We start from the raw sequence: 20662 nt of genomic DNA on the forward strand, positions 1-20662 counted from the left end.
GCTTTCTGGCCAGAGCATTCCAAGGTTGCTATGCGCTGAGCAGGGAGATGTGTATGGGTTACACATATCCCCCACCTGCCTCAGGTGGCAAAAAGGCTAGGGACTCCCCTGCATATATAATATTGGATTCCTTCTCCAATATATAACAATTTTTTCATTGATAGGTGCTAACAGGCTCCCTGGGAGATCCTCCATGAATATGACCCCTCTCCACCTTGTCTAGTTACTTTGTATCTTTTACAGTTTTATTTTTCCAATTTAACCACTTGAAGACCGGGTTGTTTCATCCCCTTCCTGGCCAGGCCATTTTTCAGTATTCAGCGCTGTGGTACTTTGACTGACGTTTATTCCGTCATGCAATGCTGTACTGATACGAATTTCATACTATTTTTTGGGGACAGATAGAGCTTTCTTTTGGTGGTATTTAATCACCACTGGGGTTTTATTTCATTAGAATCTTCTATGGTTAACTATACTGATAAATAGTAGACATGTGCACCAGCAAAAAATTTGTTTAGTTTCGTTTTGAAAAAAAAAAATTTGTTTAGTTTAGTTTTGATTCGGACTTTGCATTATTTTGTTTTTCGGATTCGGGTCCGGCCGAAATTCGTTTATGGAGTAAAATGACATTAGGGGGGAAAAAATGACTTTTTTTTTTTTTTTTTTTTACAGTCTGCAGAAGATGAAAAAAAAAAAAAAGCCTGAGGTTCCCCCCCAATTCATACCAGACCCCTTAGGTCTGGTAGGAATGTTAGGAGAATGCCAATTCAAAAGCAAAGAAAAAAAAAGTATCCATTATCCTCCCTACCCTAGATTAGAACCTGCAACCTTGACAATGGCAAACCAGGACTCTAACCACCACACTATTGCCTCTGAACTTTTAACCATAGCAGTTTTGTAGAGTGAAAATGTTGTCATTTTTTTTCCTAATGTCATTTTGCTGCAACGAAATTCGTCCAATAACGAATTCCGTTCATATAAGAATTTCGGCCGGACTACCGCTAACGAATTTCGGGAATTCGGATTCGTTTGCATTCGTCTTAGCTGTAATTCGCAATTCGGATGCATCCGAATCTCCGAATTTCCAAAAATTCGGATGCATCCGAATCTCCGAAAATTTGTCCGAAACGAATTTCGGAACAAACCGAATTGCACATGTCCAATAAATTGTAACGCCCCTTCTCTTCACTCTATCGCTATCCTGTTATATCCTTTCTACATGTGTATTTTCTGTTTGAGAAAGTAATGATCAAAATGTTGTGCTGTAGTTTGAGCAATAAAAGTCTTCAATGCTGTAAACCTTTTGTCTTTATCATATGTTGTAACCCTTTTGTGGGCAAGCGGGAGTTCACCTGGTTGCTCTGCATTACACAATGCTCAGCAGTCCACAGCTGCTGCCCCCCTCTTCTGATTGACTATATAAACATTTATTTGCCACAGATACATTTGGGTATTTTACACACTTGAGTGAGATTTACAGTCCTTTCAAATATTTTGGATTTTATACCCACAAGATGTAGTTGCTTTTATTTTCTATCCAGTACATTTTGCACAGCTTATTACACCTAAAACAGTTTCTGGAGAAGCACCGTAATAACACAGCAAAGGTCAGGATATAAGTCAAAGGTGCACTGAAGCATGGATTTCTGAGTTGTTTTGTTGCTTCTCCTTATTTCTCTGATATTTTTAGTTCCTGGACCCCACCAGAAAGCCACAGAGGATAAGGAAAGATTGCTAAGTAGGCACAGCATGAACTGCTCAGAATCTATCTATATATTCTTATTAATAAAAACAATTTAAAACAGTTTTGTTGCACTGCTAGGATCATTTAGTAAGCAATCCATTACAACCAATGGCATTTCAGTTTCCAGTGGTCAGTTAACTGAAAGATTATTTCTGATTTGCTGCTGGGAATTACTTACACTGTACATTGCTGTACGTTGCCTTACTGAGTCAACCCCAATTATTCTTAAAATATATTATCATTTTCAACATCGAATTTTAATCATATTTTTTATAAACTGAAAAAATGATCATTCAAATCCATAGCATCATAAAATACAGAGTTGCTTGAAACAATGAGAAAAAAGTTAATCTGCAAATTAAAGTACACATCCCTCTCAGTTCATGATACTTTGGTACAGTACCTATTAACGCCTGTATCATCTTTACAACACAGATTCTGTCTGGGTAACCCATGGGATTGTGGTTGTGGTGATCTTTAAATGGCTAGACAGATTGTAAAATAATCTTGCACTACAGTCTGCACATATGCTTAAATAATTAATTATATGTTTGAAAGGGTTCTAAGTCTTACCTACACAATTCATATTCCATTACAATTTGGGCCATCATCAGCAACACAACTGAAAATTCATCTTTAATTTTTAAAAAGCATTAAATAATAAAATGGGAATGAACTAACATAAAGTACAGAAATTTGTATTTAAAAGGAGAACTATGGGGTCAGTATTTTTCCCCATAGTTCTCCTTAGGGTAATGGGAGGACACAAACTAGCGTCCTCCCGTTACCCTAAGCTCAGTATACTGCGAGCTACAGCTCGCGGTATACTGAGACGCCGCAGCCGGAGCGGATCCCGACTTAGATGACGGGATCCTCCCAGCTGCATGAGTGACATCTGGCTCTGCCTATCTAGAGGCAGAGCCAGCTGTACCCGCCCCCTCCCCCGTCCGTTCCGCCAGTCAGCGCTGGCAGATCGGAGCGGGGAGAGGAGAATCCAGCCCCTCCCCCTGTCACGGCAGAGAGCCGTGACAGGATCGAGAGGTCAGCGAACCCGGTATGTGTTCGCTCACCTCCCGATCTACTGAGAAGAACTGTGACAGTCTCATTGTCACAGGTCGGCTAGAACTATGAGGTGAGTGGAAATCACTCATCTCATAGTTCTCCTTTAATGATGGAGTTAATGTAGTATAAGAAGTTTTATTTAAATGCATAACTATGTTTATGCAGCTTTGATTGTTAAACAATAATGTAGAGGATGCCATGCAGACCACAATTAGCTGTGTATGTGTGTTTATATCAGTTATACTGTTACATTCAGACTGGCAGAGGGAGTTCGAGAAAGAAAGAGGGGAAGAGAGGGAGAGAGAGACTTAAACAAAGACTTGCACAAGTTGCCATAAACACTGAGATTTTGTAAATATATAGTTACTGCCATACATATTTTTTCACAAGAAATCAAATCTGTTACGAGGGCCCTGTGGTTCTCTAAAGGTAATATGTATTATATTAACCTATATGTGGCTATTTAAAACAATTCAAAAGTATGAAGCCCATACTGGAAAAAGTTGTGAGCTTTTAATTATGCCTAGATGATGGTAAGGGCATGCACATTTTTGATAAAACAAGATATACCATGAAAAAATGCAACAACCGTTTTAAAAGATTTAACAAGTCCCCCCCCATTCCACCTCCACTGCTGACTATTCCGGGGTCCACCGTCCTCCGTGCGGGTCTGGGACCAGCACACTAGGTCTCGGCACTGAGATCAGAGGGAGATCAGCACACTTCCAACAGCTGATCTCTCCACTGATCACTGAATGCGGAAGTGATGTGTATTAAATCACTTCTGATTTAATTGTGTCATTTCTGTGCTGCTGTAACCAGAGAAGAAGCAGCTCTCTGCTTCATCAGCTTCTTTTGGGGTCCGTAGGTGACATTAGGGGTCTAATAGACCTCTGATGTCTCCATAAAGAGGACCCGTTACTGTATATTTGTCCTAATATTTATCAAATCGATATATTTAGGAAAAAATGTAGTAAAATTAATTTTAATACCCATTTTTTGTCAAAAAAATACATAAGATGGGGTTGTGTCAAATAGATAGATAGCAAATATGTCAAGCCTTAAGGGCCATTCACACCAAAATCAGAAGGAAATCACAAGTCAATGCAATTTTAACCTCCGTTGACTTTCGTTCCGTTACCTTGCCTTTTTATTTCCTTGTTTTCTCTTTATTTTAGTGAACATGTCCTCAGTGGGCAAACATCTATGTATTTTTTTTTACTTCTGTTCCACTGTGTTGCGATTACATCTGTTTTCGTTCTGATACATTACATTGTGCTGAAAAAAATAGAGCATGCCCTACTTTTTTCCATCGCACTGCAACGGAATGGAACGGATCACAGCAGTGTGAACTGGTTCGATTCAGAGCTATACATTTTTCGGTGCCGTTGAGTTAGCATCCGTTGAAAAAATGGATCACAACAACGATCTAGCGGCGGTATGGCCTTGAGGGAGCTTTGTCCATACGTGCATTGCTTGCAGCTCTCTCGTGTGCTCTGTAGAGGTGCATGGACCGGAATGACGTCACATTCTGGCTCCCGACGGCAATGACCAAGGACAAATGTGGGTCCTGAGGTTACACAGGTTGAGAACTACTGCTTTAAGGTAATCAAGAATTTGTATTTGATACCTGTCAAAATGTTCTCATATAATGTAATCTGAACAAGACAATATTTATTCGTAATAAAAAGTGGTGATTGACTATAATTAAGTTTCTTTTTCTTATATGCTTGGCATTCATGAAAGATGTATTTCATCATTGTTTAACTATTCTTTCACGTAAACGTGCCTAGGTATAAATTCAATATAATTATCCAAAAAAAGAATATAAAATAAACATGTGAACTGTCATGCTGTAAAATCCTAGTTACTTGACTGTCACATTAATCCTTTGGCTTGAATACTTTTTCTGAATCTCTATTAGTTCCTGTTCTGTCAACTAAATGGCACTGATTTGGCTAGAAAACAGAATATTGTAGCCATAGTATGGCAAAAAAATGACAACAGATGGCTATTATATAGCACTGTTCTGGCTATATATGGCTCTTAATGGACTTTAGGGTGGTGCTGGTTGAAGAAGATAAAGAGTTTCCATTATGCTTCTACTTTACTCTCTTTTAAAGGGGGCAAGATATTGGCAGTGTTAAACCATGCACCAGACAGGGGCACACAGGAGCCGCAGGGGACCAAGTGGTAAAACTATGGCCTGTGTTCCAGTGCGGTACAATCGCAAAAAATCGTGCATGCACGATTTTTGCGATCGCACCGCACTGGAACGCAGGGCATTGTTTTACCGCGTAGTCCTGTGCGGCCGATTGCACTGCGCGTGGGGGGGGGGCGTGTCTGCAGAGTCATTGACATGAATGGCACCGTCACGCCCCCTCCTGCCCCAGAATGCAAGGAGACTTTGTGAATGTGATCCCTTGCATTCTGGGCATGGGACAGTGTGATCAGGGCATGGGCTGGTGGAAACAAGCCCTGAAAACAGAGGTTTTAGTTGCACCTCCAGGCATACCTGCATTCAATTTATAGGATCTCACAGAAGTGAGTACACCCCACACATTTTTGTAAATATTTTATTATATAATTTCATGTGACAACACAGAAGAAATTACACTTTGCTACAATGTAAAGTAGTGAGTGTACAGCTTGTATATCAGTGTACATTTGCTGTCCCCTCAAAATAACTCAACACACAGCCATTAATGTCTAAACCGCTGGCAACAAAAGCGAGTACACCCCTAAGTGAAAATGTCCAAATTGGGCCCAAAGTGTCAATATTTTGTGTGGCCACCATTATTTTCCAGCACTGCCTTAACCCTCTTGTGCATGGAGTTCATCATAGCTTCACAGGTTACCACTGGAGTCTTCTTCTACTCAGTTTCAGGGTCTTGGCAATCTTGTTATAGCCTAGGCCATCTTTATGTAGAGCAAAAATTCTTTTTTTCAGATCCTCAGAGAGTTCTTTGCCATGAGGTGCCATGTTGAACTTACAGTGACCAGTATGAGAGAGCAATAACACCAAATTTAACACACCTGCTCCCCATTCACACCTGAGACCTTGCAACACTAAAGAGTCACATGACACCGGGGAGGGAAAATGGCTAATTAGGCCCAATTTGGACATTTTCACTTAGGGGTGTACTTACTTTTGTTGCCAGCGGTTTAGACATTAATGGCTGTGTGTTGAGTTTTTTTGAGGGGACAGCAAATATACACTGATATACAAGCTGTACACCCACTACTTTACATTGTAGCAAAGTGTCATTTCTTCAGTGTCGTCACATGAAATGATATAATAAAATATTGACAAAAATGTGAGGGGTGTACTCAATTCTGGGAGATTCTGTATCTACTGCTTTATATGCGCCAGTATGAAGGCTCTCACAGATTAGAGTTAGGACCACACATGAGCGGTAAGCCATAATCATCACAATTATGACAAATCACGGCTTGAACTATCTTGCTTTGCATGTAATGAGTCTATATCATATATTAGTGGTGTGGGAGATGTTCATGGTGATGTACACGCTGCTTACCACTCTCTTGGATTTATTTTTTGAAACCTGTTTGGAGGATTTCAGTAAAGTTTGGATTGTATCTGGCTTTGTGCCTCTGATCTTTTGGACTGTTTAAGCAAGTGGGAAGCACACTATAGCCTGCACCCAGAATGTGGACTGATTGTAGTTGAAGTTAGAATGAAACTGTGTTTTTTTTTTAGTTCTTTTGGATATTTTACATTAATTCAAAGCTATGCAGAGCAGAGTGTTGTGATGCATTGTCACACACAGACATGGTGGGTGTGAACAATCCCTTCCAGTTTTTTGTCTCTTGCCCCCCACCAGAATGCTGCACAATGGGACCCTTGCTCTCTGTTTGAATGGTCCTTGCAGTGGTCAAAAACTCCCCCTGCTGTGTCAGGACCAGAGCCCTTCAACAAGACGAAGGACCCTTGATGAGCTATAGGTATGACTCGGCGGGGGGGGGGGGGGGGGGGTGTCAGACCTCTATAATGAGACCGCTGTCTCACAACAGAGAGCAAGGGTGTCACTTTGCAGCTGCTGGCAGGGAACTGTCTTTTCTACTTAGGCTGTGGCTATTTTAGAAAAAAGGTTGAATTGGGCTTTAATACATAAGACATTTCTATTTGTTTTTCACAAGAGCAACTGGGATTTGTAATTACAGTGTTAAGCATAACAAGGGCAATTATGCTTTACTCGTAGTGTATTGCTTCTTATACAGTTATCAATCAGTAGGGAGATATTTCTTTTAGCTGGCTTAAATAATCCCTTGCTTGAAAATAATAACATAACCTTAATGAATGTTTTACTACTACTTAGAAAAATAAGCTAATAACAAAACTTAATTTGCCAAAGCACTGCAGATAATATATTCTCTAGCATAAAGTACCTTACAGAATATACTTTCAATAAACCCTTCAATGAAAGATGATTCAAGATTTCTGTGCATTAAAGCCCCACTAATAACTAGGAATACAAGCACAAAGCCATGGAGGTGAAGAGGCACTTGAGGTTTAAAAAAAATGATGAAGATAATAATAATAATCCTTGTAAAACATAATTCTACACTCAAATTTTACCAAACAATGGCAGACCCATAATACCTCAGTCACTGTCTGTTTGAAGCTAACCAAGTGAGGTATTTGTTATCATAGATGGATGTTTCTATATTATACAATGCGGCGTAAGTATGGAGCAGGAGGGAGCGAGAAAAGAATAGCTACATTAGACCAAACAAGAGCTGAGCAGCAAATCTTTAAACCAACAATCCTTAAAGATTTTGTGCATAGATAAGAGTTAAAAGATAAACTCTGGTCAGCTTGTGAAAATAGTAGGGGTCATGCTCATTTAGTCTAGGGGGCATGTCATCGAGGGTGTTACTTACCTTATTCCTTGGTCCCACAGGCTTCTTCCCCACCATTTCCTGGATGGTTCCATGATGTCATAACATACAATGCAGGGGTAAAAAGGTATATTCAGTGCTATTAGGTAGAATGCCTGGAGTCATATCTTAAACAACCCTGACCCAAACATTTCACTCTAGTTTCTCAGTGAAGCATTTCTTATTCTTTTGGCAGCTAATGAATCATCTCTGCATGGTTTTGTGAGAATGAATGCTGTTTTTAGATTAATCTGTGCCGAGTATATTGTTTATATTTATTATATGTTCCAGTGCTTTTTCAGGATAGCAAAACACATTCATGCACACACATATGCATGCACTCAACAGATTTCAAAATAAACAATAGCAAATTACTAAGAATAATAATAACAATACAATAGCAAGCCCTTCTTACCACCACTGCATTCATATGCATTTATTCACTTGTAAATGTACTACAGCAAAAGTGACAATTTGTCACAAAATTACATTAGGTTTTGCCAGATAGGTTTTGTTATTGTAAAAAACAACATGGAGACCCCCCAAAATACACACCTGAACCTACAAAATACAGATCAGACCCCAAGGGTCTGATCTGCATTTCGAGGGATCCCCAAGTTGTTTTTAACAAAAAAAACAAGCCAGCATGGAAATCATATGAAGGGGCAAATAGTATTTTTCCACTATTGCTGATGAACATTTTTTACAGCAAAATTTACAAACAAAAAAACAAAGCATGGGTTTCATACCCAAAATCGATACCGGATTAATCCTTGATAAGGGTCTCATAATAATTTTAAAGGAAGAACCCCATGCAAAAAAAAAGCACAGGGTTCCCCCATATAAAACATGTCAGACCCCTAGCCTTGAAGAGTATCTGGTATGGAAGCCCCACAAAAAACAGCATGGGGACCCCCAAAATCCACTTATCCAGACACTTATCCAGGCATGCAGCCTGGCATGTCTTCACCGCTCCTGGCCAATGGACAATACCAGGCCAATTGGACTTAACATGGTAAAGGTATCTTGCCATAGGGGGCGAAGAAACCTCACCCCATCAGCAAGGCACTTTTTCCTCATAAGGATGATGACAAGGGCCTAATTTCCACATCCTGTCCCTAAGAGGATGTGTGGGTCTGAGGGGAGGGGGCTTATAAGAATCTGCAAGCCTCCTTTGTTATAAAGGGCCCCCAGATATCTGCCCCCCTTGTGAATAAGTAAGAATAAATACAACATTTAAATAGTAAAAAAAAAAACCAGACATGTACCTTGAAAAAATTCCATTATTATAAAAAAATAATGTGCCATGGCGTAATTCAATCATCAATAATGTCATTTAGCAATGTCAATCATAATAAACACCACCCTGACAACAAAAACGATGTCTGCGCACAAAGATCCTGTTCCCATCACTCAATCACTGCAAATCAATTTTCACCAGTGCTGCTTTTTCATTTCCATCAGTGCAATACCATATTTGGTCAATAATGTCAGCCAGGTTACCCAGTGATGCTGTTTACACCATCACCTGGCTGACTTCATTGACCAGTAATGGTAGGGAGCTTATTTGGTCAATGACGTCACCTGGGATGCTCACTGGCTTGTTTCCAATTTTAAACAAGCCAGTAGGCAGTTGGTTGGTTGCTAGGATGGTTAGTTGGTTGCTAGTATGCTTGTGGCTGTTAGCAACCAAGGATGTCCCAGCTACCTGCATCCTAGCAACTATTGAGGATTTGGTTCACACAATATCATTGGTTGATAGGATGCTAGCTGGGACCTCACTGCATAATCGGTTGATAGGACCTGGGCAGCAGACAGCATCCTAGTAACTAAAGAGGGAGGGGGGCAATGTACGGTCCACTAAATTAATCACCTGCTGCAGCAGTTTGAGGTTTGTTCAGGAGAGAGGTCAAACCAAGTGGTCTGGCAAACTGCGAATAGCCAGAGGTTGTGGCAATCTCTTGTCATTGCCAACTTGAACCTCTTCTTTAAAAGCTAGTTCCGAGAAGAGCAGATCTCTACAGCATCATGTATAGGGTTGCTCTTTGCCAAAATCAGCATGACGGCCATGAATTGGCAAAGGCAGGGAGATTGCTTATCAAAAATCTCTGCTATTATTCCATTTTAAGGTAATATCTGTTTATTGCTATGTGTTCAGTTAATACTGTAATGGCCCTGTGTACTTTGGTATTAGGCATTGTGACAGCAGGCAAGTAAAATCGCCTGGGTGCATTCAGGACGGCAAATATGTGTGTCCCCGGTTCAGGTTATATACGGATTGCTTCCACTAGAGGGAGTACTGGGAGTGCTTGAGTGGTAGAGGTAATGAGCTGAAGTAAACTGGCTCATTAGGGCCTCTATAAGAACTCCCAGACTAGCTAGAGTTTTGCTCCACCCTGGAACCAGTTTTGTGCCTGAGTAGACTTGAGAGCTTTCTACCTACCTGTGTGTTGAAAAAGAAAAACCAAAACTCAAGCGGTGAGAGAGTGCCTGTGTGGCAGTTTGTTCAGTAGGAAGATAGGTGCTAGGGGCAGCACAAGGTTGCACTTACTTGATAGTAAGGGAAATTCTGTGTTGAGTAAGTTGCCAAGAGGCAAGGGTTTCTTTCATGTTTTCTTTGTTTTCGTAATTTTTTTTGCTTGTATATAGTGTAAATAAATTGCATGTGTGTTTTCACCTAAAGAAATCGTTGCTTACTGTGCCTATTTACTGTGCAGTGAACTCATCCAGGGAGTCACACACACACACGTTGCTGAGCTAACACCCTCATGGTATGTCATTTTCGAAATGAATTATTATCTACCAAATAAAAATAGAGCATTTTACATGCATGCATTTACATTGTATCATTCCTTTAATAAAAACAGGTATTGTTGACAATCTATACACTGTCAGTATTAGGAGACTATTTTTTAAACCTCTTGCCAAGGAAAGTGTTCATATGTAATATCATCTATGAGGCACTAGTAGAGGCTTTAATGGTTCACTGAAGGCTCAATGAAGAAAACAAATGACTTTGAGGAAATTTTCGCTTACAAGCAATTGTTTTTGTATTCTGTGTGGTGCCACATGTCCTTGAGTGCCCACATGTCCTTGAGTGCCCCATGATTTAGAGTTTTGTGGACCCCATGGTTTATTGGTGTAAGGGTAAATGTTTCCCGCTTTACTGTTCTTTTGTTTAAAGCAACATAGGAAGGATATGTTTAGATGGAGTATAGATTATTTGTATAGGGTATTCTTTCATAAAAGACAATAAGAAGAGATTATTGTGTTGGCATCACATCATTCATCAACCCTATTCAAACATAATATAATACGCAATATTGCAACAAGTGGAAAAGCTTCTGTTTGTTGTCAAATAACATGGATTGTAATGACCTAAGGCAACCCTTCACGTTGGTTAATTGAGAAGGATGTCAAGGTCACTTAAGATCTTGTCTAATCCAGCTGGCTTAAAAGTCAAAGAACAGTGGCCCTGGAAACCAATACACACTGTCTGGATCACTTTAACACAAAGAACATGTGCCCTAATTGCACCAAAAATAGTCTCTAGTTGCAGTGTTTGTTTTATTATACAAAGCTGTAAAAAAAAAAAATTGAATTAAAATGGGTGTCTTTGCATAGGGAGACACAATACAGAAAGCTAGTGACTAAAGCTAAGTTTTGCTCAGTAAAACGGTAACAAGATTAGCTGAAATTTGTATTGCGTTCTCCAATATTGTCCTACAAGTGGAAAATATAAATGCTGAGACGGTGAATTTCTAAAGCTGCTGTGTTTGCATGATTACAAGGGCTGCATGGAAATATTCCTTTGTGGAGCAGGAAGCACAGATGATCTCTTCTTTTAAAGACCACATACATATAGATAATGGAAATGCATGTGAGGCACATTTTAGTGCTTTATGAATAAAGTCTGCAAGTCTTGCTTATGTAATGTGCAATTCATTTAGTGATACTTAATATCTTGAAAGATACAAGATACCTATTGACTTATTTGACTTTGAAGCTAATCATAGGTTATCATCAGCCATCTAAACTAGCTGATAACACTTCCTACATGTGCTGTTCACTATAAATCAGATCTAGTACAATCCAATGCTGTATAAAAGGGAACCTGTCACCACTAATCACGTAATGTCTATTAGTTACACATAAAGGCTAAGATCCTATACATTTTTTTCTGGTCAGTACTGGATGAACTCAATTAGCTACAGCGTGCTTCAGTGTGTCCTCTACTGATAAGAGGCTAATGCTGGAGATCTTTCAGAACGTGTTTTGCCCTGAAGCCCGACTGAACCTATAAGTCAGGTCTTTATCACTCATGCAAAAGTAGAGGTCCTGTATGTGGATGAGGTATGAAAAAAAATCATCTTTCGCGTAGTAAAAAACACACAGAACACGTGATGGCAGCCAATGGGCAGAGATTTCAGCATGGCAGCCTAAAGTTTGGATATGACATATAGGCAGCAGCGCCCTGTTGCTTTAAAGTATTTACCACAGCAGGAGTAGCCTAACCATGAGCAGAATTATGCACCAACATTATTAGCATTGGATGCTTTTCTGCATTAAAAGTATAATATCTGTAGCCTATTACCTCCAAACAGCTACTGCTAGAGTAGAGCAATCATAAATTGAAATTGAATAAAACATATTCACTACTAAATTTTAAATCCTAATTGTTTTTCTTTTTTAATGGTATACTATACATTACATAGAAAAATACACTTTCATTAAAATTACCTTTCAATTTCATGCAGCAGCCAGGCATGATTTTACTGAACTAAAAAAAAAAATGATTTTTTGCAATCATGTAATAGAACTGTGTTTATGGACAGAGCTTTACAGATTCACCCCCAACCCCCTAGATCATGTGATTATGTGACTCACTGCATTACCCAGAAATCTTCACAGAGCATGAAGTGAAACTACCGACATTGCCTAATGTAGAAATCTCATTTTTCAGGAGATAGTTTCAAAAATCTTGGGCCCATAAGTCGATTTAGGAAAGGGCATACCCTGTGACTTAGCACTTAATGTTAGAAATGGCATGGCAAGATCTACATTAATATATTCATAGCAAGTAGATAAAAATCAGTAATATTCATCGTTCACCTGCTGATTTGTTTATATCTTATCAAAATTGTGGTTTTTCCTAATATTTGTTTTATTTATAATGGTTTTGGTTTAACTTAATTTCAAATGTTTTATACTGATTTTTTGGGGGTTTACAATTTTCTCTAATATTTTGATAAAATATTTATTGTACAAATAAACCTTTAGTATTGAGTGCAGCCTTACACTAGAGTCACAAAGCATTACAACTGGAGCTTGAGCTACTGAGCTCTGTAAACAATAGGGTTTATTAGCAAATCAGCAAAGAAGGGCAGGTACATATGTGACAGGATTCTGGTTCCGCATGTTTGCTGAAAATCAGAATTTAAAATATATATGAAATATTTCATGTTTACCTGAAAATAAAAAAAGAAATAAAATATTTTACTAATCCTGACCATAATACATAAATAAATAAAATATATACAAAGCCATAATACGTCCTCTTTAAGTAATAATTTAGTGCAGTTACGGATTTCCTCAAGATTAGCCATTTTATTGCTAAATAATATCATAAGATCAGAGGAAAATAATCAGAAACCATTGTTTTTTATTGTACACTCTGAGGTCTCACAATTACAGCTGTGTTTTTTCCCCTGATTTATAATATGTATATTGTATAATTAACACAAGAACACATGCACATATGCTTACAGGAGAATCTAATGAGACAGCTATGCATCAGATCAATGATCAGATTTCACTGGAACTCTTTTTTTGCAAACATGGCCCCTGGCAAATAAAACAGAGAAAACTACTTTTTTTGTTTTTGAAATATAGAATTTTCCTCCTTTTAGCAAAAAAAAAAGTACTTAGCTACAGCCCATAATTAGATCTAAAGGAGATGTCTACTTCTTTTGCAGGAAACTGTGCTACATCAATTACATGGGTAAATAGGAGATTTTCCCAGAGGAGACACCATGTGACCCTATATTGATCAAGACTGCAGTGGAACGTTTTTTGCCATAGCATTGCATAATGGAAATTAGGTGTTGGCTGTCATGGTTTCAGAAGACAAATTGCTGGTATTTGAGACAAATCATAATCTCATTCCCATGTCTGTTTTTCAGATCCACGACTAATTCAGGGTACAGTTTGCAGTTTAGTTTCCTAATTAACTCTTCACCAATGCCCTTGCCAGTAAAATATGTGCAAAAAAAACAAGCTAGACAAACAAGCAGTGGTGGCTGTTATTATAACCCTTCTTTAGTTTGTTTGTAATGTATTAATATTTTATCGTCACTTTATAAACCGTACACAATTAAAAATAAATAATTCTTTTTTCCTGTGAATTTAATGCAGGGAAATAGAAGATTAAAGATAAGAAGGGAGAATAAAGACAGCCAACCAGCTGGAGCATTTTAATCTCATCTCTCTCTTTTTGTACACCTTGGCATGCCTGAACAAGCTAAGTAATTTCTCTAGGGCTTATTGGACGTTGTAGGCATTTTTTTTCGGTCTTGGTTTCTTGCAGCACACAATAATCCCAGGATAGCCCCTCAAGCCATGGTATAAAACTCACAAATCTTGTGCAGTGTAGGATCTGATACTCATGCTTAGAAAGGAACAGATGAAAAGCTTTCAAGGTTTCAGCAGAGCAATGTTATCCTAATACACAGCCTCGCTACAAATTCATGATAAATCTGGGAAATGACGCCCCATGAGAAACATTCTCGTGACCCCAGCTTTTGCATTTCAACAGATCACTACTGTACCTCAATCTGTCATTGCTTTATAAGCCATAAAACTGCCAGAACTATCCTCTCTGAATCTACAAAAGTTTACATGCCAAACAAAAGCCAACTTTTAACATCTCACCATATGGAAGCAAATGGTAGACATGTTGAAGATAGACAGACATAACTGTGATGGATAGATAGATAGATAGATAGATAGATAGATAGATAGATAGATAGATAGATAGATAGATAGATAGATAATATTGCAATACATAAATTAGATAAGCACATGAAAAAAGTGAGGTATGGAGGGGGGGTAGGCAGTGGAATCTGGAATTTACAGGACCAAGTCTGGTCTCTTCTCCAAAAAACAACCCATGAGTATCTGTTGGATTCTCCATTATTGAATAAGTATGCAAAATCATGAATCTTAGTATCCTCCCCCACAAATATCACCTTTTGCAAAAATATGTAGTCATAACTTAAGTTATATTAGTTTAAATTATAATATTATAAATATTTGCAATACATTTAGCAACAGTAGAAGATTATGGCTGATCATTATCAGCATTGTAGTGCACTCATATTCTATGTAGTCACCTTTCTTACCTTGAGAAAATTCCAAAATGAAATATTCCAAAAACCATGCAAAAGGTCTTTAAAGAAGAACTCTGGGAAAATCAAAAACTTACCCTTGCAGTGGAGCAAGCCTCACACTGCAAGGGTTAAGTGCTTGTTTTGTCTAAGGGGCTCAAGTAAAGCATTTTTACTCACCTGATCGTCTGTCCTGTGACAGTCAGCCCTCACCTCTCTCTACCTCCATTCCAGCTATGGAATGTCCCTTGGAATCCCCACATCTAATGCAGGTCAATGGACCTGCATAAGACATGATCATGTCAGCAAACCTTAGAGCGCTGGAGCCCAGGGAGGAAAAGGCTGCAGGGACTGAATCAGGTAAACCTGCTGTATTTGAGCCCACCAGACCAAATGACCACTTAACCCTTGCAGTGTGGGGAGTTCTTTAACCCTTTCACTGGTTGACCAATTATTATTTTTTTCACATGCTAAAATATGCATTTTGTTCCTAAAGAATGCTTATACACATGCAAAATTACATCATATTTTTCATTTCATTCTTACCTACTGTTGTAAAAGACAAAAGAGTTTAATAGCAGAAGCTGGAATTGCAGGTCTGAACAGGTATTTATATCATAGCCATCAGCTGTCAGTGACTACAGGTTCCATTTCTGATTAAGCCCTGAATCTCTACTGAGAGTTACCAACATATATCATTTGTACTGGCCTGGGGAGAAATGCCCTATACCCGGTCCTTCTCTGGCTGATGAATAGAGGCTGTCATTTCTGCTCTCTGTGCAGGCCTGGCCACTGTATGTGCAAATACATAGACTCCATCCATATCAGCTGGAGGAGGGAGGGAGGCAAACTTTGGCATCTCTGCCTTTGGAACTGTGCATGGGCCAAGCTTAACTGTTACAAGAAAAGGCAAGATTTGCATTTAAATTCAGTATACTGAAGACCTAGCTATCAGACACAGCTGCCCATGAATAGTACATCTTGTGTTCAAATAAATTTGTGGATTCATTTTTAAAATCGAACCTTCCGCATTTAGCTGTAACTGCTGACAACCAAACAGGTTTAAAGACACAGCAGAAAATGATAGGCAGAGAAGATGATTTTAATCCAATTAGTTGCTCTAAGAAATATACAGACTCCTCTTAAAGCAGAACTGAAGTAAAAAAAAAAAATGGCTAGGAGGTAGAGTTGTTCATGTCTTTCCTCCTGCTCCCAAATGTTTTTTCATTTTATGTACACTGCCTATGGCATATGCACAGCTCAGTGCACACCCCCTGCTCATTGAGGACCGGAGAATCAACAGCCACATTTTTATCTTCTCTGAATTTTCATACATGATTTTCAATATATTGCAAACTTTCAGAAGTCATTTCAGATTTTTCTGTATACATTTTTGTTGCAAAATAAATTCAGTAATCAGAGCAGTGACATCTTCCACCCAGTTGTGCTAGTAATGAAATAGCTGGTTGCAGACAGAAAAAAAAAGACTTTATCTAGTAAAGAAGAGACTGTGAGCCAAGTCCTTTGTTACAGCAAGCTAAGCCAGAGAGGCAATGTGCCTCTAAACATTCTAGCATTCCAAGTTATGAGGTAGAAACCTTAGAGTATATCAACGGTAAATAGATACAGACTAGCAGGAGCCAAAGTGTGTCCTATCCCTTTCATTGAGATCCACATCAGCTTCCTATTTCATTATAATAGTCACAGTAGACATTGTATATCAGATTACAGCATGCAGGGATACCTAAAATTACAGTGTTCTAGCAATTATTGATTCATAACCTTAGCCTTCAAGATACATGCTGTGAATTCCACTGTCACCTAAATTATATCCTGACAAATAACACTGTTTATGTTTAAAAACGAATTAACCACAGTACCTCAGTCAGAACCTGATGACTGTACTATATTGGTGGGTCAATCATAACTTAGTCAACTTTCAAGTGTACCTCCACTGTTTGTGCCCCCAGACTGTAAAGTAGGTATCTCCAGATGTATGTGCACATTTTCAGATCAATTTTATAGGAATTAAAAGGCTGAAAACCTGGGGGAATCTACTAAGAAAAATCTAAACAGAGCTTCCATGGTCACATTCTTGTTGGCTCCCTCTACTGTATGTACACCCAATCACTTCTAAGTATAACTGGGTCTGGTTTTGGGTCTGCTGAGCACTCTGAAAATAACCTGAAACCACAGGCAAACGCACAGACATTATTATTATTATTATACAGAATTTATATAGCGCCAACAATTTGCACAGCGCTTTACAAAATGGAGAAGACAGTACAGTTACAATACAGTTCACAATACAATTTCAGTGCAATAGGGTTAGGAGGGCCCGACTCGTGAGAGCTTACAATCTAATAGGAGGGGCAATTGATACAGAAGGTAATAATTGCTTAGATTGAGTTACTGGGTTGGTTATAAGTAAAAGGGCAGTTATGTTGTTCTGAGATAGGCTTCCCTGAAGAGATGGGTTTTTTAAGGATCACCTAAAGGTGGGCAGCGTAGGAGATAGGCGGACAGATTGGGGTAAGGAGTTCCAGAGGATGGGGACACTCTGGAGAACTCCTAGAGGCGAACATGGGAGGAGGTAATTAGAGAGCTAGAGAGCAAGAGGTCCTGAGAGCAGCGGAAAGGACGGTTTGGGTGATATTTTGAGATGAGGTCGGTGATGTAGGTTGGGGTGGAGTTGTAGATGGTTTTGCATGTTGTTGTTAGTATTTTTAATTTTATTCGTTGGGCAATTGGGAGCCAGTGAAGGGATTGGCAGAGAGGGTGGCAGACACTGAACGGTTGGTAAGGTGGATGAGTCTGGCAGCAGCATTTAAGATAGACTGAACGGGGATAGGCTGTTTAGTCGTAGGCCAACAAGGAGGCGGTTACAGTGGTCGAGGTGAGAGATTATAAGGGAGTGACTTAGAAGCTTTGTGGTTTTGTTTGCCAAAAATGGGCATACATGCCTTACATATGATTTGAGGGCACCTGTGTAAAGCCCAGGTATTACAGCTACTGTATGTAGACCGTAGGTTTGCACTTTCATAAGAAATGTTTACAGGTGTGTAACTCTCGCAGTTCAGCATGCCCAAGCCATAACTATAGACACAGAAACATTCAAAAAGTAACCAGAACTTCATCTGTTGCTATCTGCCAGTGCCTAGTAATAGACTATATATCATTAGATTTCACCTTGAATCTTCTATTTTAGGGTATACTTGTAGAAGATAGTTTGGAAAGTGGCACATTGGCAACAGATTTTAGGAACTACACACTTCAGAAGACTACAAAGTTAGGCACGGTTAGGGGTGGGGAAGCTACATATAAACTGCAGATAAACAGACAATAGGTTTAAAACTTAAACCATAAACAGAATTATGCAATTACTACACACCTAGACTGACTAGGTGCAAGCCATTTTTACTATATGATTGCTCTATGCAAGGAGTTGGGCTTTTGAATTTCAAAGAGCATATGACAGTTATGCTGGCAAAATTATAATAAAAGAGTAAAGACATGCATTTAAGAAAAATATTACTGAAGCAATACAAACCCATTCCTTGGTTATCACTAAAAACTGAATTATTCTTTAAATATGAATAACGTGCCCAAGCTGTAATAGAACACATCCGTTTTTTCTTATAAACACTGTGAATCATGAAAAAACTGTCGATAACTTTTTAATGTGCCATCACACATCTGAATGATGTGATACTTTTGCTTATGACACCGCTGTTATAAAAATAAATTACGCAGAGGTTATAAGAGTATTACATTTGACTCATGCATCATAAAGGATTCTCATTTAATCTACATATCTCAGTCTGGCACAACGCACACAATGTTCCTTACTGACTTTATTGATCAATGTATTTTGTTAATGGCGTTCCTTGTTTGGATGCGGTTATAAGAGGAACTGAAAAACATATCTTGTTGCAGAAATCTTTTCAAGAAGTACAAAATGACTGTGTGTCACCAGATTAGATGCACTTGCTACAATGATGATTCCAGCACTAACAGGGGGAAATGGGTCATTAAAACAAGAAAGCGAGAATGCAAAGGCTCCTGGCAGACAAACATTTCATTTACTTCAGTACTCCACTAACACATGCTGCTTCAGAGCTTGGCAATGTAAACCATTAAAAGAAGCATGCTTTGCATAAATTATTCTGCTTCAAGGAAAGAGTCAGTTAGTCATAGACAAAGCACTTGAAAACACAATCTTTAGCAAAAAAAAGAATCTTACCTTAAATAGCCTTAATATATTAGCAACCATAATTGATACAGAACTCGCTGCAGCTCCTATCACTGCAGAAATTCTGTCCGGCTTGGTGAAAATTGGCGAATCCCCATTGGCGCATCTGACATCAGTTGCATCTTTTTCTATTAAAGCTTGCACAAATGTTAAGGATTGCTCCAGTGCATATGTATCCCTTGAGCAAGTGTCAAGGATGCGGACCCCTAATGTAACATTTGGAAGAAGGTCCGAGTCTTTGTTTATCTGGTCTATAGCATACATCATTGCCTCTAGCCTATGGATCCCTTTTTCTTTTTTAAGTTCCCCACAAGGCACCCCTCGTTCTCCTCTTGAATGAACTGGAAAGAGGCCACCAAGTATAACGTCGCCTTCTACTCGAATAGAGTGGGCATATTCTTGGCCAACAGCTGCTTGCATCAAGCTGAAAATGCAGTACAACCGGAAAGCCATTGACATTCTGCAATGACCAGACTTGAGCTGTTTTCTCTCTAAAACCAAGCGTGCTAAAGACATATTTGAGATCCAAAATACAATTTTCGAATTTTTTACAAAACAATGTAGACCTTTTTAATCCACACTTTTTAGGTATTACCATCAGTGCCTATTAAGTGAAAAAACAGGACTGTTTAGCACATAACCAGCAGTCTTCTCAGGCAACTACAAATCTTAATTAGCACATCCAGTTTAATGTAGTACATTCGCCATGTGCAATATTAGAAGAGAAAAAGTCACTTCATTGGTAAAGTCCTTCAATAATTCAGAGTAAATAATCCACCTCCAAATCATATTTTTTTACTGGCTCATTACATAAAGTCCACCTGAAAAACAAGAAAAAAATGGTTGAATATTTGCATTTGTCCTCTGGATACGCATAATATGCAGCTAACATTACTTAAGCAAACAAACTGAAAGAACAGATGCAAATGCACTCTAAATTCAGCATGACTCATTTCCTACACTTCATACCTTGGCTAATTCAGGTCAGTGACCAGGAAAACAATATTAAATGTGATTTGGACCAAAATGAACAATATTACATGTCATTAGTTAAAACGAATGATCTCTGTACTGTTTAAAAATGCACTCTACAGCAATAAACGTGCCTATTTCCATATAAATAATAGTTCAAAACTATGGAAACCAAATCAGTTTTCAGGTATGATTCACCACAGAAATGTGCAGACAGATGCAAATGCTGATGAAGAGATTGTCCCCAACAATGGGTGTGGAATGAATGGGAGCTGTGAGCTACTTATTTTGTGACTGTGGTTTACTCTCCTAAAATAATAATAATAATAATAATAATAAATAATA

At 38.6% G+C, this 20662-nt stretch overlaps 1 protein-coding gene across 1 annotated transcript in view; it reads right to left on the bottom strand.

The window, feature by feature from the left end:
• The window catches only part of LOC108804841 (metabotropic glutamate receptor 8-like), a 786696-nt gene that overhangs the window by 734523 nt on the left and 31511 nt on the right, over positions 1 to 20662 (bottom strand). Inside the window, exon 2 of the mRNA XM_018576745.1 lies at positions 19337 to 20166. Coding sequence (XP_018432247.1) covers positions 19337 to 19861 — 525 coding nt within the window. The 5' untranslated portion in view covers positions 19862 to 20166. The remainder of the gene's footprint in view (positions 1 to 19336; positions 20167 to 20662) is intronic.

This window comes from Nanorana parkeri, unplaced genomic scaffold, assembly GCF_000935625.1.
Source record: "Nanorana parkeri isolate BGI_ZX_2015 unplaced genomic scaffold, ASM93562v1 scaffold75, whole genome shotgun sequence".
Classification (NCBI taxonomy): domain Eukaryota; kingdom Metazoa; phylum Chordata; class Amphibia; order Anura; family Dicroglossidae; genus Nanorana; species Nanorana parkeri.